At 37.4% G+C, this 19,749-nt stretch overlaps 2 protein-coding genes across 4 annotated transcripts in view; one reads left to right on the top strand and one right to left on the bottom strand.

The window, feature by feature from the left end:
* The first annotated feature begins 96 nt into the window (after window positions 1-96).
* LOC138939255 (uncharacterized) lies at window positions 97-5,074 on the top strand. The gene is made up of 4 exons (XM_070306899.1): window positions 97-102; window positions 181-265; window positions 4,491-4,562; window positions 4,635-5,074. The coding sequence occupies exons 1-4, from the start codon at window positions 97-99 to the stop codon at window positions 4,898-4,900; spliced, it is 429 nt and encodes a 142-aa protein (XP_070163000.1). The 3' UTR covers window positions 4,901-5,074.
* Window positions 5,075-5,568: 494 nt separating this feature from the next.
* The window catches only part of Uif (sushi, von Willebrand factor type A, EGF and pentraxin domain-containing protein uif), a 46,513-nt gene continuing 32,332 nt past the window's right edge, over window positions 5,569-19,749 (bottom strand). For 2 of the 3 annotated variants that reach the window (XM_070306853.1, XM_070306854.1), the window contains exons 19-37: window positions 19,500-19,717; window positions 19,136-19,388; window positions 17,765-18,606; window positions 16,776-17,659; window positions 16,394-16,641; window positions 16,166-16,297; window positions 15,905-16,070; window positions 15,540-15,791; window positions 14,907-15,448; window positions 14,566-14,778; window positions 14,045-14,200; window positions 13,838-13,961; window positions 13,466-13,528; window positions 11,361-11,551; window positions 8,153-8,790; window positions 7,646-7,995; window positions 7,312-7,514; window positions 7,008-7,124; window positions 5,569-6,699 (exon numbers count right to left, since the gene is read on the bottom strand). In XM_070306853.1, coding sequence (XP_070162954.1) covers window positions 6,668-6,699; window positions 7,008-7,124; window positions 7,312-7,514; window positions 7,646-7,995; window positions 8,153-8,790; window positions 11,361-11,551; window positions 13,466-13,528; window positions 13,838-13,961; window positions 14,045-14,200; window positions 14,566-14,778; window positions 14,907-15,448; window positions 15,540-15,791; window positions 15,905-16,070; window positions 16,166-16,297; window positions 16,394-16,641; window positions 16,776-17,659; window positions 17,765-18,606; window positions 19,136-19,388; window positions 19,500-19,717 — 5,624 coding nt within the window. In that variant the 3' untranslated portion in view covers window positions 5,569-6,667. The remainder of the gene's footprint in view (window positions 6,700-7,007; window positions 7,125-7,311; window positions 7,515-7,645; window positions 7,996-8,152; window positions 8,791-11,360; window positions 11,552-13,465; window positions 13,529-13,837; window positions 13,962-14,044; window positions 14,201-14,565; window positions 14,779-14,906; window positions 15,449-15,539; window positions 15,792-15,904; window positions 16,071-16,165; window positions 16,298-16,393; window positions 16,642-16,775; window positions 17,660-17,764; window positions 18,607-19,135; window positions 19,389-19,499; window positions 19,718-19,749) is intronic. The other variant, XM_070306856.1, reaches the window with a different exon arrangement.

Below are 19,749 nucleotides of genomic sequence, written 5' to 3'. Positions count from 1 at the left end.
TAGTAAAAAAGAGATCAGGAACGATTGATTTGTCGCACTAATAATAACTTTTCTCCTTGCTCGTCTCACGTGGGCGATGCGACGTATTAGGATGAGATGGACGTGTGTGGATGCTGCGTATAACACTGTCGTGTGGTCGCTTTGATCACCGCCGTTGAAATGCGACTCGAGAGGCGGTAGTACCGGGTTAAACCACGTCACGGGACGGCGTTGGGAGAGTATAACCTCGTGGTGGACGTCATTTGTGGCGAATCGGAGAGCCATGGTGAGCTCACCATGTACGAATCAGAGCGATTTGGAGCGCCGTCGCGACGCACAGTCCGGAACACGTCATGTGCGGAATTCGAGACGATAATCTCTTTGGGATAATTTATTGTTCCTTCGCGTGGTCTCTCGCCAGCGGCCGCCTGTTACTCTGGGCGTTTTTCGATGCCGCATATTATCAATTATTTATTGTAACAAGAGGAATTTCGCTATTTCGCTATTTTATTTAGAATTTCATTATATTTAAGTTTCTCGAAATCTAAATCACGTATACGGGCGACGAAAAAATTTTATTTTCTTATACATATATCATCGTTGTTTATAACGAAAGATTCTAACTTGATAATGTAGCGTGAGTCATAGTCGGAATAATCACATATTATTGTGACAATAGGCGAATGGGACTAAAATAAAGAATCCTAATTTGGAGTTTGTTACTACTTCGAGAAATTTCGGACAGAGAGAAAGTACGGCAACCGGATGTAACACAGTAATTGTTACGTAACAAATACGAAAATAGTTGCGAGACGATCTAATTGCAAGTGAATCTAATTGGCAAAAATAATCTTTTATTAAATTTGATTTACTCTCCAACCTCTCACCTCATTAAAAAGAGAGAAAAAAAAAGAAAATTATATATACAAAAAAGATATGATATATCTATACAAAATATTATTAAAGGAGAAACGTAAAATATTGTGATGATAAGATTAAATATCGCTCGCGCAAAGTGCATATATATAGTAATGCAACTGCAAAATTGCTACTTTAATAATACATCGTCCAATGTTATCGTGCCTCGATTGCAATCAAGTTACGACGAGCAATGACTAAATAGAGGCTAGATGGAGTTGCCAGTACAACTAAACTTGATGTATACTTTCATAACATGTTGATGATTAAAAATATATGATTCCGCGATTATTTCAGAAAATAGAAAATTGTTATGGACTTGCCGATTATTTTTATTTATTTTTGGCAATTACAAATTGTAAATGTAAATCTTGTACAAAAAAATGTGCATTTATAAAAAGCAAATTTATAAAAATAAGGTGAATATTAATTTATGAAGAAAGCAATTTAGTGATTATAGATTGAGATTTTGGTATGTGACTTTAAGAGTCGATTTCTTCTATGAATTCGGTATATAAGGAAAGCGAATAAACTGAAGGGTCTCTGCAATGACGCACATCGCATTCCAACGATCTTTCTTTTTTTACTCATGTATATAATTATCATAAACACATATCGCAAACTAATACAGTCTCCTATCTCCGAAACGGGATTCTCTATGACAGTCTATGATATGACATCAAATAACTCTGTAATGGCCCAATGAATTTTGCTAGATTTCATTTTTATATCATTTCCATAGTATCCAGTCATAAAAATAATACGTATAACTCTTGAATATATTAAGAAAATTTATAAATTATTCTAATTCTTTTTTCTCTCTGACGAAATTAAGATATTAATCAATATAAAAAGGCAAGACCAATTAGAGACCAGATAAATATCCGATAAATTAATAATTTACTAATAATAATGATTTAATGCGTAATAAATGTATGCATAATAATATGTTTCTTAAAAAATGATGTTAAAAAACATAATCTAAATTAATAAATAAATAATATAAATTAACTTAACTGAAATTAAGATAGTTGTCTCGCAAATCGCATTTAACAAAAAGAAAATTGAACATTTAACTACATGTTAATAAATGTGGTATCTACACATTCGCACAATTTAAAAGCAATTGACTGCCCCGATTGAGAGATAATCAGGGTTGGGAAGTAACGCGTTACTTGTAACGCCGTTACCGTTACAGTTACTTTTTTTCGGTAACTGTAACGGTAATGGCGTTACAAATTTTATTTGTAACGGAAAAAGTAACTTTGTTACATTTTTCGGTAACGAGTAACGAATTTAACAGTTACTTTTATCGTTACTTTTTCAAATTTTTCGATTTATTTAAGATATTATTCTTGCTATTGTGCGTGATAAAATTTTTATCTTAACCGTAAAGCCGTAAGCAAATCGACCAATTAGCATTCTTATTATGTTATAAAAATGCTTGAATGTGATTGATCAACTTATGGCTCTTGCAGACCAGTGCGATGACGCGACGCGCGATATCCAATGAGAGCTTTATCTTTTCGGAAAAGCAGAGCTCTCATTTACTACCAGTTCTAAATACCTTGCAACGAAAATTAGAAAATCTCAATAAATCTGACCTTATAGATTGCCATTCATTAGTTGAAGCTATTCAGCAAGGTTTAAATAAAAGGTAACTTATTAATTTGATTAATACATATGTTATTTAATTTTAAATAAGGATTTAATTGAACAATATTATTTTATTTTAAACTATTGATTCAAAAGTATTAATTTCAATAAAACAAACAATGTCACTTAATTTACTATATTTGATTTTAGATTTCTTACAATATTTGAAACAAAAGAATTAATAATAGCAGCATGTTTACATCCAAAATTTAAGTTAAACTGGTTAACCGGAGAACAAAGAAAACGTGCTGAAAATTACTTGGAGGATTTATTGGGAATCCGATCAACTGAAAATTCTTCAAAAGCTGGAAAATCTGACGATCACGATGATTTTTTCATTTTTGAGGAAAAAACGGTGCAAAATGAATCTGAACAAGAAGAATTGCAACGGTTTTTAAAATCAAATAATTGTAATATAGAAATGTTAAACGACTATCCAAAACTTAAAAAACTTTTTATTAAATATAATACAGCTCTACCAAGCAGTGCATCTGTAGAAAGAATGTTTAGCATCGGTGGCTCTGTATTAACACCACAAAGAGGGCATTTAAATGATGATACTATGGAGCAACAAATTTTATTAAAAATTAATAAAGAATTTCGATAAAATTTAATCATTTATTTTGTAATAAACCTTGAATGAAATCTTGCTTACAATTTTTTAAAAGTTTTTCTTATGCAAAATAATTTATTAGTTTGTATTGTAAAAAAGTAACGGAAATTGTAACGACTCGTTACTTTTTAGTAACTGTAACGGTAACGAGTTACTTTTTAAAATTAGTAACGAGTAACGGTAACGAGTTACTTTTTAGAAAAAATAACGGTAACGGTAACGAGTTACTTTTATAAAGTAACTTTCCCAACCCTGGAGATAATCAAAAATTGTATTTTTACATGTATCGCGTACACGAAGCATACGAAAATCTCATATTTTGAATTTTAATAATTAGAACGAACAACAAGAAAGTGATGAAAAACATAGATAGTAGATAGGATACTTTAGGAATACTAGTAAAAAAAAAAAAAAAAAAAAAAAACGAAATGATTGACCGTTTAATTTTAGAAATACAATAATAAAAGATCTCACGGTATCATTTCATTCTTGTTGCTCACCAAAAGTTAAACAAAGACAGATGATGCTCGCGAGCATTAGGGGCGTTGCAATAGTGTACGGAATGTCCAAAAGTTTTCAGTCGGTAACCGTAATTGGCTACTGACTCAGAGTAAACAATTTTGGATTGTACTGTTGCGAGACAACTATTTTAATTTGAAGTTGTCAACAAATATATATATATATATTTGTTGACAACTTCAAATTATAGTAGTATATATATATGTATGTACGTGACACATGGGCATGTCTTATGACAATTGTTTTTCTGTTTAATCAGACATGTTTTAAATTGTATTGAGTGTAGAACAAATTTTTGCTTCATTAAATTTTTCATAATATACGAAGAGAATTTGTACAAACAAGTAAGAGTGTGGATTTTGTTTCGTAATATTGTAAAATATTATACTTTACTCTACAATGTTTGCAGATGTGCGATAAACGATTCTGATTAATTCTTATCTCTGATTAAAGATGATTATCGGTGAAGTGTGAAAAAAAAAAAGTATTCTTAAATATTTATGATGAATCGAGAACAGGGCGCGAACTATGAGGATCGCATCAAAGTATATCAACACTCTTTCTCATCGTATAAATTTAAAAATTATTTTTCTCTCTGCTAAATATTAACCAAGCTTTGTATATTTTAGTTTATAATTGCTTTAATGACAGAAGATTATGCAAAAGCTCGCAATTTTGGAAATCGACGTATGGATCAATTAATTTTACTTTAACGTATATTGCGCGTACATATAAACATTATCCGATTAAAATTAAATTAGTAAACAGACAGATAAATCACATTAAAATTTAATTATATTAATAGTGTTGAAGTGCGATCGAAACGATGTAGACGTTATCAGGGCGCTCGATATTCTAAAACAGAAAGATCAACATAGTACGTTTTTTATTTCATATTCCATCCCATTTAATTATTCTAGCACACGGTTATTCTATTTCTTTTTAATAGAAATTGAAGAATGTGAAAGATTGAGTTCCATTGACAGCCCAATTGAATCTGACAATGAAAGCGGCGGAAGTGACGCAACCGATGGCGAGGACGCTGATTTTGTAGACGATAACGCGAACAGCCGCATCGATCCGATAGCGACAAGTAAAATTGCATCGCCCGGCATGTCTCAATTAAATATTGACAAAGTCAAGATGAATCTCGATTTTAAACAGAGAATGCACAGAGTGATACCGATAGAAGTAAATAAAAAAAAAACTGCATAAATGAAATGTTGCAAGTCGTTAAGGATGAGTCTTATACAGGGTGTCCCCAATTTAAATGGCAAAACTTCAAGAGAACATGTAGAGAACCGAAAAACTAAGACAAGAAGTCTTTTAGAGGTTTGCTTGTTTTTGTTGCATTTGAGAGAAGATCGCAAAAATTCAATCTCTCATTGTCAGTTGCTCTCTTGAGTTGATTGGCACCGAATAAACTTTCTGCTTCAAGATTCCATACATATGTAAACACACTTGATGTTATCCTTTACAGTGCCAATCAATTCAAGAGAGCAATTAAGAGACCCGATCATAGATGCAGTATACCAAATATCCCTAGAACAATAATTAACTGCAATTAATGAGGTCAGTGCTAGATATAATACTTGCATTGCTGCAAGAGGGCAACATTTTGAATAATATCTGCATTAAATAGATGATAACGTAAATAAAATGTAAATAAATAAGTAAAAAAACGAAAACTTGTGTTTTATTTCTTTTTTTGTGATTTTCTCCAAAATGGAGCAAAAACGAGCAAACCTCTAAACGACTTTCTGTCTTAGCTTTTCGGTCCCCTACACACTCCTGAAGTTTTGCCATTTAAATTGGAGACACTCTATATATAGGGTAATTTATAATACACTTATATACTATATATAGCACGCGAATAAAATAGGGACACAGGGACATTTTATTAATAAAAAAAACAACTATTTATTAAAGTTTTTACAACATAAATGAAAAAAAAAAAAAAAAACAGTGTGGTAAGCATCGTTCGGTGCACAGACACAAAGTTCATCGTTTGTCACGCTCGGCGGCTCTCTACATTCCCGTTTTTACAAAGAGATTATCGTCACGTGAGAAAGTATACTGTAAGAGTACCCAATGTTTTTTTTCGATCATCGCGAATCAAATCGGTCTTCTCACGTCGCAGGGATTTTCGCGCGACTTCTCCTTTTCTCTCTTTTCCTCTGATTTCTTCACATTCGCTGAAATTAAATTCGAAATCTCGTCAAACTCTTCCCTCCCTCCCGTTGCGCTCTTCGCGCGGGCCTCTCCGCGCATTTATTATATTACAACGATGATACACGTATACCTTTCGAGTAACAAAATATAAATCTACGTACGTATATAGTCATATTAACATATACAAGCACACAGTTTCTCTCACGTACGCACCGTTAATCTTACGGGTTAATAAAAAAAGAGAAGGGGAACGGGATAGTGAATGGTGTCGGGATGGTGCTTAACATATATGTCTATATGTAGTATTAAATTACAAAAATTACAACCTCGCGCGAAAGTCTCTTTAATCATTGAACACGCATCGAATTTCACTTCACTAAGGACGGACGGGTCCTATTTATTTTATCTTTTTTTTTTCCTTTTTTTATGTTGCGCGCCTTGGATTTCCGGCTCGAGTAAACGCGTGCCGAAGCGACGATCAGTGTACGATCTGCCGATCGTCGTTCCAGGACTCTTGCGTTGATCGCCAGACGCGTATCTCTTGGAGATCGACGCGAGATTCTGCGGCTCCGATCGAGCCTTTCTCTGTCTCTCTCCTTTCACATCCAGTCGCCCGATCTAGACGACCGCGAATCTCGGCGACGTTATATAGAAGGATATTCAATAAATAACACGATCCGTCGATCGGGTTGGAGCAACGACGGCGACGTCGCACGTAGGATGAGATACCGTTGTCGCTTCATCTGATTACACCGATATCTCTCGCATTTTCGTACTCTACGTTGGCATGAAAGTCATTGTTCTACCCGGTCACTGGCCTTCGCTGTCGCTGTCGCTCTTATCTGCAAAATGGACATTTCGTAATGTTATTTCCTGCGCCGCAGACGCTCGTTTCTGTGATAACGCGCTGTGATGGCTTCACAATTTGTCGTTACGTTAATCAAGTAATAACGGAAATTTGTTACGTGTTCTATGATGATAAAAAGACGAGGTGTATACGTCGAATTGAAATCGATTAATAAATAAGCAGCTGGCGAGACTGCGTTGCATCCGATTCGGCAGTGATTTTCGGACGGTCGCGCGCCAAACGTGCGATGTGCCGTGGCGTGCGTTGATTAATATAATTACGAAGATAGTTGCGGGATTGTACCTTTTTTACCCGTATACGCATGACGCTTCAGTCTGTCATAAAGATCGTCTTTCGTGCCGTAAATGCTGGCGTTTGATCGGGCAAGGCTATTCATCTTGCCCCCGTTGTGCAGGCTCTCTGTGCGGGAAAAAAAAGATTAATAAGCACTCTTGACATATATTGCGATATAAAATACATAATATCAAGTTATATATTTTATCGCGAGAATAATCACTGTAATATTTAGTCCACGCGATATTATGTCAGTCTAAATTGCGATCTTTTTTGAGTTCGCGTGCGCAGAATATTTTTAATACAGCTTTACCTTTCATGTAAGTCTCGTTATAGAAGTTGGGCATTTCCCATCCATCCTCCTCGTCGTCGTAATAATGAGCATATGTGCTGTGATGTGACGGTGCTATCGACTCGGCGTACGGTGTTGGCGCACCGTAATAAAAGTTTACCTGAGAGCCATTCTGGTCAGTCGCTGGGGTAAGCATTTTCTTCGGTTCCTTCTTTCTAGAAGCTCTATCGAACAGAAATATCTCTGATAATTATCTTTGATGATATACTGACAAAAAATATTTATTATTGAAAAATATATTAAAAATTAATCTAGACTATCCTGGATTAATTTTTAATCAATTTTCTAAGCTAACCTGACGCATATCATCCAAACGAGCAGCACCACAATGATTATCAAGATAACGCCTCCCGCTATGCCGCCGGTAATGTAGAAGAACTCGGATTTATCTGTGCAATGTTTGCCAGTGAAGCTGCCGCTGCATCGGCACGAGGGTTGCCCGCGCGAGTCCTTCAGACAGACACCTTCGTTATCGCAATAGTTAAGACAAACGTCCGTGCAGACGGTTCCGGTGCCATTGTATCCGGGCTTGCACTCGCATTTGAAGTCGCTTGTCTCCGGTATAAGTAGACAATACGCGTTTGCGTCGCAGTGCATCTCCGCGCCGCTTGTCTCGCACGGATTCGTGCAGTCTGCCTTCTTCGTCTGTCAATAGACGTAAATATTGGTATCATTGCTTCAATTTTTTATTCAGTGACAAATAATTTCATTTATTTATTGCGTATGTGTGTCTATAACGTTTTTATAGAAAAATATATTAATATTATTAATACTAGAGAGAAAGAGAGAGAGAAAAACTCACAGCTGCTGATCCTTTGGTGCTGGTGTTCGGTGGGCAAGGGATACAGAAGGTCTGTTGTGGTTCCGACTGATACGTCCCCTTCTTGCATTCCACACAATCATTGAGGCTTCCGTTGAGGTAAGTCCCGGGCTCGCAGACCGGAAGGGAGCATTCTTCTATCGCGGCGGATCCCATATTCGGAGTCGTTCTACCGAGAGGACAAGCTTGGCAGGACGCTTGCACTCCCTGAGTGCGATACGTGCCGCGCGGACAAGGCTCGCATTTTCCCTCGACGGCCAACTGCTGTCCGGATCCGCACTCGTCCCGGCATTCCTCACGGGACACCGCCTCGGTGGTTCTCGTGGTTTTTCCGAGACCGCACAGCAGGCATGAGAAGCTACCCTCGTTCGGCTGGTAGAATCCGTGACCACAGTTGCGACAGAGACCGGCCACATCGTCGTAGTATTTGCCGGCCGGACATCGCTCCTTGCAGTCAGCCGCGCTACGAGCACCAGGACCCATCGTTACGCTGGGACGACCGGCGATTACCGGGCAGGAATTGCATCTCAACTGTCCGGACTCGCTCTGGTAAGTGCCCACGGGACAGGACATGCACTGCATCGTCTCTTCGTCATAATAAGTACCCACCGCGCACGGTACTGTAAATAATGCATATACACTTTCAACTATTCGCATTGTGATATTTTAGAGAAATTAATAATGCTGCAAAATCCCTTTTCTCAATATTTATCGACTATCCAAATATATATATATATATATATATATATATATATATATTTTTTTTTATACTAATTGATTTGTCTCATCATTCTGTACATAGAAATATTACGGTAAAATTATTGAAAACTGAATATTTTACGAAATATTTTATTTTTTATATCAAAATATGTCAGATTAAAATATAAAATAACTCAAAAAGTACTTAATAAAAAAATACTTTGTTATAGTGTTTTGGAAAGCTCTCGATGCCAGCTACAAGAATACTAAATAAAAAATGGGGGTTTCTATTTAAGATTTTATAGTTGACCTTCACATGACCTACAAATGATTTTCCAAGGTCAAATCATTGTCACCATCTTATGGCCCCCTTGAAGCCACACAATTTTTGTTTGAAACTTTTTTATGTCAGATTATTGTAAGTGCCTTAAAAATCGTGGCGACCGTTACGAGGACCACCCTGTATATATATATATACAGGGTGTCCCATTTTAATCTCCTCAGGCAAATATCTCAAAAACCAAGCCCGGAAGAGAAAAATGTTTCAGACAAAAGTTGTTTGGTTTCGAGGGGGCCATAAGATGGTACTATTGGTTTGACCTTGGAAAATCATTTGAAGGTCATGTGAAGGTCAACTTTAAAATCTTAAATGGAAACCCCTATTTTTTATTTAGTATTCTTATAGCTGACATCGAGAGCTTTCCAAAACACTATAATAAAGTATTTTTTCATTAAGTACTTTTTGAGTTATTTTATATTTTAATCTGACATATTTTGATATAAAAAATAAAATATTTCGTAAAATATTCAGTTTTCGATAATCTTACCGTAATACTTTTATGTACAGAATAATGAGACAAATTAATTAGTGCCAAAAAAAACAAATAATTGTTTAAAAAAATACATTGTAAATAATTTTTTTAAAAAACAATTTTTTTTATACTAATTGATTTGTCTCATTATTCTGTACATAGAAGTATTACGGTAAGATTATCAAAAACTAAATATTTTACGAGATATTTAATTTTTTATATCAAAATATGTCAGATTAAAATATAAAATAACTCGAAAAGTACTTGATAAAAAAATACTTTATTATAGTGTTTTATGAAAGCTCTCGATGTTAGCTACAAGAATACTAAATAAAAAGTGTGGGTTTCCATTTAAGATTTTAAAGTTGACCTTCACATGATCTTTAAATGATTTTCTAAGGTCAAATCATTGTCACCATCTTATGGCCCCCTTGAAACCAAACAACTTTTGTCTGAAACATTTTTCTCTTCCGGCCTTGGTTTTTGAGATATTTGCCTGAGGAGATTAAAATGGGACACCCTGTATATATATATATCAAATAATATATAAGGGAAAGTTGGGTAAAACCGGGTAGGCGGGTCAAACTGGATACTCCTGTTTTTTTTTGTAATAAGTGCTGCTATTTATGGCTAATTTGTGTTATTAGTTGTAGATTGGCGCCATTATTATTTTAGAACAAACCGTGCCCCTGTGGACACGATATATTTTTTTTTAATAGAAGTTTAAAGTTTTTAGCCCCAAAGAGATCGATATCCAGGCAAGAATCGAGTCGTTGTGCACTTTTTCTATATAAAGCATCTGTTTCGGTAAATGTAGCATTGCATTCTGTACATATTAGAGAGTATATCATATTAGTTTTGATCAGCATTTTGTACGCCGGAATATACAACCGCCATATTTGTTACTTTCTTTGTATCGAGGCAAAACCGGAACTTACACATTTCATGTAATGAAAAGAGAAAGAACTGTTATCCTGACTTTGTCTTCCCACAGAAAACAGTTGGAAACTAATACTCAGAAAAAGAAACTACTAAAAAAAAGTTTTTTGAGACCCCTAAAGTTAAAAAGTTAAATAAGAAAGTTCTGCAGCAAACGACGAACAGGATATCTTTATTTGTGATTTTGGTCAATAGAATACATCTTTATATTGTATTTTGATTAAATAAATTTAGATTTTGTAATTACACGGTGTTTTGCATATTTTCAAATAGGTACCCGGTTTGACCCTACCGGTAGGACAAAACCGGGTATTTTGATTTCTCCACAAAATCTTGTTATTCTTGGTAATCAAAAATTTTTTTTCAGCAACTAGCCTTATTTTCTCATAGTTTAAGGTTCACTAAAGACTACTAACGGTCGGCAAAATTCTTTTTACTCTCAGATTTTTTTTGTAGGAGGACAAATCCAAGAAGGTACCCGGTTTTACCCTACTTTCGCCTATATAAAAAAATTATTTTATATATCAAAACAGAGTATCAAATTAATATCAAGTTTCTTAAGAATATCAACCGCATACTTTGCGAGCATATATTTTCTGAGTAAAAGAATCTTGCAATATTTACAAAACTTATTTTTTGTATCTACAAAAAAATATTTTTATATTATAGAATTTTTCATTAGATATGTTGAAAAAATACTTTCCTATTGCAATTATAATTAATGATACATATCGGCTTACCGCAATCTGGCGCCATGACAACTTGTCCTATTGGGCAGGCATAGTCGGATTCCAGGATGAGAGATGCAGGATCCGGCACAGTGTTGGGCAAAATATCGTGAACATCGAATTGGTCCTCTTCTAGGATCAGTTTTTCGAGCAACATCTGCACGGTCGAGCGTTCGTTCGAGTTAGCGTTCAGGATCGGATCGCTGCGAAATATAGACAAAAATTATCGTTCTGTAGATCCGTACAATGTATACAATAGCAACAGGCATGGAAGGGTTTGCGCAAATATGTACAGCCGTTATCTCGAGGCGAGTGTATACCCAGACAGCACAAGGATGTCCTTAGGATGTCCAAAGGGCATCCAGGACATACATGTAGGATATCCTCAGGATATCCCATTGTAATCCTCAGATCTCCTCTGGATGTCCTGAGGAAGAGTAAATGATAGCCATATATTAACCTCTGGAGAATCCAGGGAGATCCTGTGGAACATGCTAAGGATTTTTATAGGATATGTTAGGGATATTTTTTGTATGTTTCAAGGAGCAAATTTTAAAATTTCAATATAAATTAAAATTATGTTTTGTTATATACTGCCAATATTAAAAATCTAATATTAAAAATAGTTCACCGTTCTTTAATATTTGAGGCTTTCGTGCTGTACATGAATATTTTAAGTTTGGCTCCCGGGTTTGAGTTGTGTAATATTTTCTAAACAATCCAATATCTGAATTCCCTATGTTGGCATTGCATCAGATATTGAACTGATAGAAAATAATTACATTTGTAATTTCCTGTCAGTTGCTCTTTGCAAGCTTTATATAATTCTCATGACCAAATCTCAAATACGAGTTCGCGTGTCGCATAGCGGTAAACAAACAAACTAGCGGTTGAATACTATTGTTTGTAAAGTTTTTGGAATGTTGCGAACGGTAACATTCTGAAATATTAAATAAATAATAATTTTGGATATATGAAAATGTGCGCATCAAACTCAATTATTAATATTAAACGAAATTAATGTTAACAATTAATTGCACATGTATATGTCCTCTGGAAATCCAAAAGACATCCAATATAATAGACAGGGCAGATATATCCTACAGACATCCAAGGGTTATCCAGTGGACATTTATAGGACATTAATACTTATTATAATACTTAAGATTTCTAAATTATATAAAATAGCCGACACAACTAAAAATAATTATGTATGCATATTAAACTTTTATAAATATATTTATAATAATATCTTAAAACATCCTACAAATGTCCTGAACCGTCCTGGACATATTCAGGATGATCCTGAGGATGTTTTGTGCTGTCTGGGTAATTAAGGCAGCCTTGTCTTTGGATTAGAATCCTCGTCAGTAGTCTCGCGTGCCGCAGGTTAAACCGCACTCATACCCTTATCGTAATTGCAATTAATACATGTATAAACTTTTCATTCATTGACTTTTACGTCAATAAAGTAAGTTGTCAATATATGTCGTAATTATCGTTATCGTAAACCGAAGCTGCTGGACGCGTGAGCTAACTAGAGATCTAAATGCATTAATTTTTTACGCATCAATTTTCAATTTTCTAATTAGCTGCAATTTTTATTTTATGATTTGTTTAAATTATTATTTTTGTAACCGGTTAGCGTATTGAATGATAGATTTTTTCAATAAAGAAATAGTAAACGATCTCACAGCTTGGTTACACGAATTTTGCTACATTGTTATTACTGTCGAAATATCTAGATATTTTGTTGCAACTTGCTACATGATGATATTCCCATAATGATGATCCCTATATATATATGGTGATCAGTTAGTAATAACGTGCACACGAGCTTTTATTTTCGCTTATAACTTGATCCGACACTTACCCCCGTAGGATTAGTCATTAGTATGATTTATCACTTTTTGATATTGATTATACAAATCCGAGAGTTATGCACGATTAGCATGGGGAACATTAAAACATGTGATTACACATGGGAGATTGTTATAAACTGCACGATATATGACTGTTTAGAATGATAACGTATTAGAGAGATGATGTCGAATGTAGCGAGTAAGACATGTAAATGGGAATCGAATTGCACGTAGCATGAATCGAGCTGTCCTTACTTTATCGCTGGGAACGAGATCTCCACCTCGTAAGTGTCACTGCCTTGGCGACCCTGTCTCGTTCTATGATGCAACACAAGTAACAGAAAAATGCTCAGTATACTGAGATCCACTGTAAGCGAAACGCACGGCGAAGACAACACATTTCAGCGATCCGTCTGACAATTAAACTGACCGACATATGCGAGATACAAAAAGAGCAAGCCATGTAATTTACGATATTATTACAGTAAGCTGTAATTATTTTGCGTACAGTAAAAATGCGTTTAAAATACTTGACGAATTGTAAAAATTATCAATTGAACTCGCAAACGTCCGAACAGAGCGCAGAATTTTCGAAAGTGTTCGTTAATTATGCAATATGTTACTTACGGTTCTGAGGGCACAATCGCGGAAACGACGTAAGTTCCGCCGTCCTCCTCGCTCGTTTCTCTCGTCGTGCGTACGCGATGATCGCATTGCACGTCGATATTAAGATCTTTGCACTCGCGAGTTCCTAGATAAAAAATGGCGTAGAAAATTAATATTAAAAAAAAAATACATTTATATGAAAAGGTCTGTTTGGAAATTGTGTATTACCTTCATAAGAGTACGAACAGAAGTTCCAGTCTCTGTTCAGTGAATTCACGGCGTTTCGAACCTTCTGCTTGAGTACACCTTGACCGGCCTCGTTGCAGAGTACCGATGTTGGGAAGTTCATCTTAATTTTGAAGACCCTTTGCGCTGATGTAGAGCCTGAAAAAATATTTTAATTTATATATATACTATGCTATATATACAATATATATAGGTATATTTTTTTATCGAGCTGCAGAGTGTCAAAAATTCATAATTTTAAGGAACAAAACAATGTATTCTTTTTTTAAACACAGAACAAGGAAGATAAAAAAAGTCAAAAAATCATCGATAGCGCGTTAAAATTGAAACTTCAAGCTTCAAAATGCTTTTTCAATTTTTTATTTATGATGATTTTTTGTCGAGTTTCAGCGTTTTGAAAGCCCAATTTTTAGACTATGAAAAGTATTCCCTATTTTTTTTAGTAATAGTAGTATATATATATATATATATATATATCATTTACACATGGACAAAATAATTACTTATACAAGCTGGATACACCAGAGGTAGACTAGGATCATTGGTGGGCCTCCAGAAGCCTTCCGCACCGCATGTGTAGAACTTGGGAACCTCCTGCGAAAATCGAAGTCCGGTATTGCAAGAAATTTCACAGACTTTGAATTGGCCTCCCGAGCCCCAGTCTTTGCATTGTTGCATACCACCGATAGGATCGTCCAGTGTCGGACAGAAGTCCGCTGCAACAAGAAGAATGTTGAAATTTTAAATAATTCACGCACAACGAATTGCAAAAAATATCATTTTTTAAGTCGATATTTTATCATTTTCTCCTGAATAAATATTAAATAAGAAAGATTTCACTTACACAATATGTAAACTTTGAAATTGCAACTGGCCGAGTTTCCGGCTTGATCGTAAGCCACGTAACTGATATCGTAAGTACCCCACATCAGAGTCTGCCCGGCTCGATGTCCATTCTTCTCGTGTATCTTTGTGATGCCGACATTGTCGCTAAAACGCGGTTCGTCCCAGGTGACGATGGATGATCCGTTTCTCGCGATCACCCAGAGATCGCCCGGACAGTGCTCCACCTTGGGCGGAATCTTGTCGGCCTCAAGCTGCTGGCATCTGTTGCCACCGTAACCGGGCGGACACACTCGCTGTCCACAATGCGAAGGCACTATTCTCTCAACCCCACCTACGGTCTCGTCGTATCCTGCCCATGTCAGTACCAGGCCTTGATAGAGTACCGGTTCCGTGCGGCAGTCGCGCACCTGTTTCTGAATCTCATTCGTCACGTGCAACGCGCGGCCCCAGACTTGCACCTTGGTCAAATGGCCTTGGAAGCCCGATTCCGTGTAGCCCTTTATGTTCTCGCTCTGCGGTTTACCTAACACGGCCCATGCACTACAAGAGAAGACGTTAAATCTTTTGTGCTCTATTTGTTGCAAAGATGCACAAAAAAATGCTTTCGATTTTTAGATAAAAAGATATTTACTACGCCGAAAGTGATCTGCCGCTACCGTAACCCTCGGTCTTGCTAGCGATGAGTCCCTCCGTGATTAAAGTGAGCTCTCCGCCATTTTCCCCGTTCCATACAACTGCGACGTGATGCCATTGTCCATCGTTTATAGTCGCGTATTCTCTAAATGGCAGATAAACATCTTGCAAGTCGTGGAAGAGGGATATCTGAACTCCATTACTGTGTGCTTGGATCATAAGTCTGCGGTTTGTTGGAACATGCGGCGAACTGAACAAAAGATATTATAAATGTAAATTTTTATTATAATTTTCTTGGAAAAAAATAATAGCAAGATATTATGTAAAATAGATTGTTAAAAACAGAAGTGCAAATGAACCTACCTGACACCATAAAGAGTGAAGAAAATTCCAGCTTCATCTCTCTGCGTAAATTGCACCCACATAGCAACAGTCAAGCTTTTTGTGGAACCAGTAAAAAATGGAATAATCTGTGAAGCACTGCTTCGTCCCGGATCGCTAAAGTACAAATCATAATCCACTTGGATGGCTGTAAGAATTTGAATTAAAATAATAACAGAAATAAAAACAATTATCGCATTAATAATATCTCCAAGTTAAAATAAAAAATTATGAGAGACATACATTTTCTGCAATCGTCGCCAGTTAAATTAAACGGACATTGGCAAAAGAATTTGCCGGTAAGATCAATACAGGTCGCCGATGGCGGACAAGAATTCTCTTTGCAGTCGATTATATCCTCCTCGCAAGTTTGGCCTAATTAAAAGAAATTATACAATTATTTTTTAATTTAGTAATTTAGTAATTAATTCGTAACAAAAAAGACGTGTACGATGATGTATTAAGAATTACCTGTATATCCTGGAGGACATATGCAGGTGAATCCAGGGCCCTCGTCGATGCAAGTAGCACCGTTTTTGCAAGCGCCGGCCTGACAGGCATCGTATTCGTATTGACAACCAATTCCCGTATAATCGTCGGGGCAGGTACAATTCAAACCCGAACCAAAATCTTGACAACGACCATGATGCATGCACGGATTTCCGATGCAACGTTCTGGTGCTGTTTCACATTGCTTGCCATCGGTACCGGATGGGCAGCTGTCGATTAAAAATTTAAAATAAATAATTTATATATAATATAATATAATATATATAATATAATATATAATATAATTTTATCCAATAATTTTGTCGGTTAAAAAAAACGTTTTTAAAGATTTATATATACTTACACGCAAAAGTAATCCATAAACAAGTCCACGCATGCGGCATCGTTCTGGCACGGTCGATTTTGGCACATGCCGACGTCTATCTGACAGTGAGTCCCGATCCATCCCTCCGGACACACGCACTTGAAAGCGCCAACCTCGTCTACGCACATTGCATTGTTCAGGCACGGATCGGACTCGCAGTCATCAATGTCGATCTCGCACGATGCGCCGGTGTAGCCTTCGCGGCAATGACAAACAAAGGTATTGTCGAGATCCACGCAACGATCGGTACCGACCGGACTGCAGGGATCGCTGAGGCACTCATCGATCTCCGCCTCGCACTGCAACCCGACGTAACCGGGTCTGCATTTGCAAACAAATCCCTCCAATTGATCCAAGCACGTAGCACCGTTCTGGCAAGGATCGGATGCGCAATCATCGACCGTATGCTGGCATTGCTTGCCGGTATAACCAGGCTCGCAGGTGCAGGTATAATCGCCAATTTGGTCAATGCACTGGCCGTTATTCCTGCACGGTCTCGACGCGCACTCGTTGATGTTGGTCTCGCAAGCTGCGCCGGTCCACCCCGTATGGCAGATGCATTCGTGGCTAAAGAGCTTATCCACGCAGATCCCATTTAAACAAGGATTGCCTGAGCACAGATCGATTTTTTCGTGGCAGCGTTTCCCGGTAAATCCGGACGGGCAATCGCAAGCGAAATCGGCGATCAAATCAGTACAGTTGGCGTCGAGCAGGCAAGGTCGCTCGGCACAATCGTCGGTGTTGATCTCACAGCTCTGACCTTCCCATCCTGGCAAGCAGTCGCACTTGTAGCGGCCCTGTTGTAGTGCCACACACGTCGCACCATTGTTGCAAGGATTTCCGCTTGCTGTGCACGGATTTATCTGCGAAAATGTGAAACAAAGAATTAAATTAAATATATTTTACAAATAAAAAATATGAATTTTCATTGAATCTTTTTTGCAAAAAAAGCGTGAAGAGATGCTTACAGTGATGTCGCAATCAACTCCGGTGTATCCAGACCGACAAAGGCAAGTGTAATTGTTAAATCCAGGCTCGTCTTTGCACATAGCCCTCTCCGGACACGTATCGTTGGTACAATCCGACTTTTCCTCTTGACAATTGATACCGGAATAGCCGTTAGCGCATTGGCACCTGTAGCCTTGTGGCAGATCGATGCAAGTAGCACCGTTGTAACATGGCTGAGACGCGCACTCGTCTATGTCGATCTCGCAACGTCTACCGGAGAAGCCAGCCGGACAATAACAGTGTACGCCGTGTCCCATCGGCACGCAAAGACCGCCGTGCTGGCATACATTATCAGCGCATTGGACGGGCTTACATTCCTCGCGACCCACCGAGCCGGATCCGTTTGTATACATGTTTGTGGGACACTCGACGCAGGTGGTCGCGCCATGCTGAGGCTGGAAGAAGTTTTTAGGGCACTGGGCGCACGGGGCTAGTCCCATGTCCGAGTACATGCCCGGGGAACACTTGGCACGACAACGATCGCGACCAGACGCGGCCGGTTGATACGTAAACGTGCCGGCCGGACAGGTTTGGCAATCCTTGTAGCCGCCTATCGGCGGTTCACCGGTGTAACTGTTTCTGGGACACTCCAGACAAGGCACCAGACCGGTAGGCGAATACGTGCCGTAACCACAGACCGGTATACAATCGTCTATGCCCTTCGAGCCTTCCTCCTTCGTGTAAGTACCGAATGGACAGCGCAAGCAAGAACCCTGACGGTCGCTGTTCTGATAGAAACCCTTCGGACAGGCTGTGCACTGCTTTTGCTTCTCACCAGCGAAAGTTCCGGCCGGACAGTGCACTAAAAATGTAATAAACAATTTTTTTTTTTAAATATTTAAAGTAGGAAATAGAAAATTATACAGGGTGTCCGATAATTTTTGACACACTCGAAGTGTGAAGACAGATTGGGATAAACTGAAAAGAAAAGTCCAGTACTATTTTGCGATTTTCGTAATAATTATTGAGAAATAATTAAAAAAGATCGATCTATTCGCGTGAGTATTACCACGCGGTGAGAAAGGATCGCCTGATATAGGCGGCATTGATATGTTGTTGCTAGGACGCGAGAATCCATCGTTATGTATCGCTCGTACGTAACTGTTATTTATAGAGCGCTCCTCCCAAAACTTTGTCGCGCGCCTACTTTTGGCTTATCTTTTCCTGCTGCGGGTTTATACTCGCGCAAATCTTTTTAAATTAATTTGTCACTAATTATTACGAAAATTGCAAAATGGTACAGGACTTTCCTTCTCAATTTGAGCCAATCTACCTTTACACTTCGGGTGTGTTAAAAATTATCGGACACTCTGTATAGTACGTTTACTTACGACATCGAGGAACATCGTTGGTATCCATGTTCAATACTTCACCGACGCTGCACGTGAAACCTTTGCTACTGGATGATTTGAGAGCACGAAGAGGCGGACATTGATTGCCGATCGCCGAAACGTTTAATAAAGACTCGATAACTGCACTCGCATACGGGACCGATAAATCGAAAATCAGACTCAATGTGGCTCCGCAATGTTCGTATAATTGTGTTTGACGTACTGCCGGTACAATTACTAAGACAAAGTCCATCTAAAATTTTTCGAAATGTATTACTTATCATTTCTCATCATATTACTGTCGCATTATTATAGTTATCTCTATATTAGTAATGATCAAGATTTCATACAATTTATTCTTCACCTTAAGAACATTTTCTTCGATTAAGGAAGGCATGGATTTGATGAAAGACACGTTCATGTTCACACTGAGACCGGAACAACGTTCAGTCAAAACATTATTGATATCTGTATAATATTGAGCCATGAGATCCTGATACATCGACAAGCAAGATCGAGAAACAGCGCCATTTGCACGATAAGTTAGCGAGGCGATTACATGATAATCAGCTTGTTGCGTGTCTATGGATACAAACATTTAATTAATTATATTG

The sequence above is a fragment of the Polyergus mexicanus genome, unplaced genomic scaffold (genome assembly GCF_030449975.1).
Source record: "Polyergus mexicanus isolate NDT 795.1 unplaced genomic scaffold, iyPolMexi1.0 SCAF_14, whole genome shotgun sequence".
Lineage (NCBI taxonomy): Eukaryota > Metazoa > Arthropoda > Insecta > Hymenoptera > Formicidae > Polyergus > Polyergus mexicanus.
This window is presented reverse-complemented; position numbering and strand designations above follow the sequence as displayed.

Bases quoted from the DNA above. Each gene is read 5' to 3' on its own strand.
- LOC138939255 (XM_070306899.1), top strand. The intron at 266-4,490 runs GTGAGCTCACCA...TTATATTAATAG, and splicing joins TGGCGAATCGGAGAGCCATG to TGTTGAAGTGCGATCGAAAC. The intron at 4,563-4,634 runs GTACGTTTTTTA...TCTTTTTAATAG, and splicing joins AAAACAGAAAGATCAACATA to AAATTGAAGAATGTGAAAGA.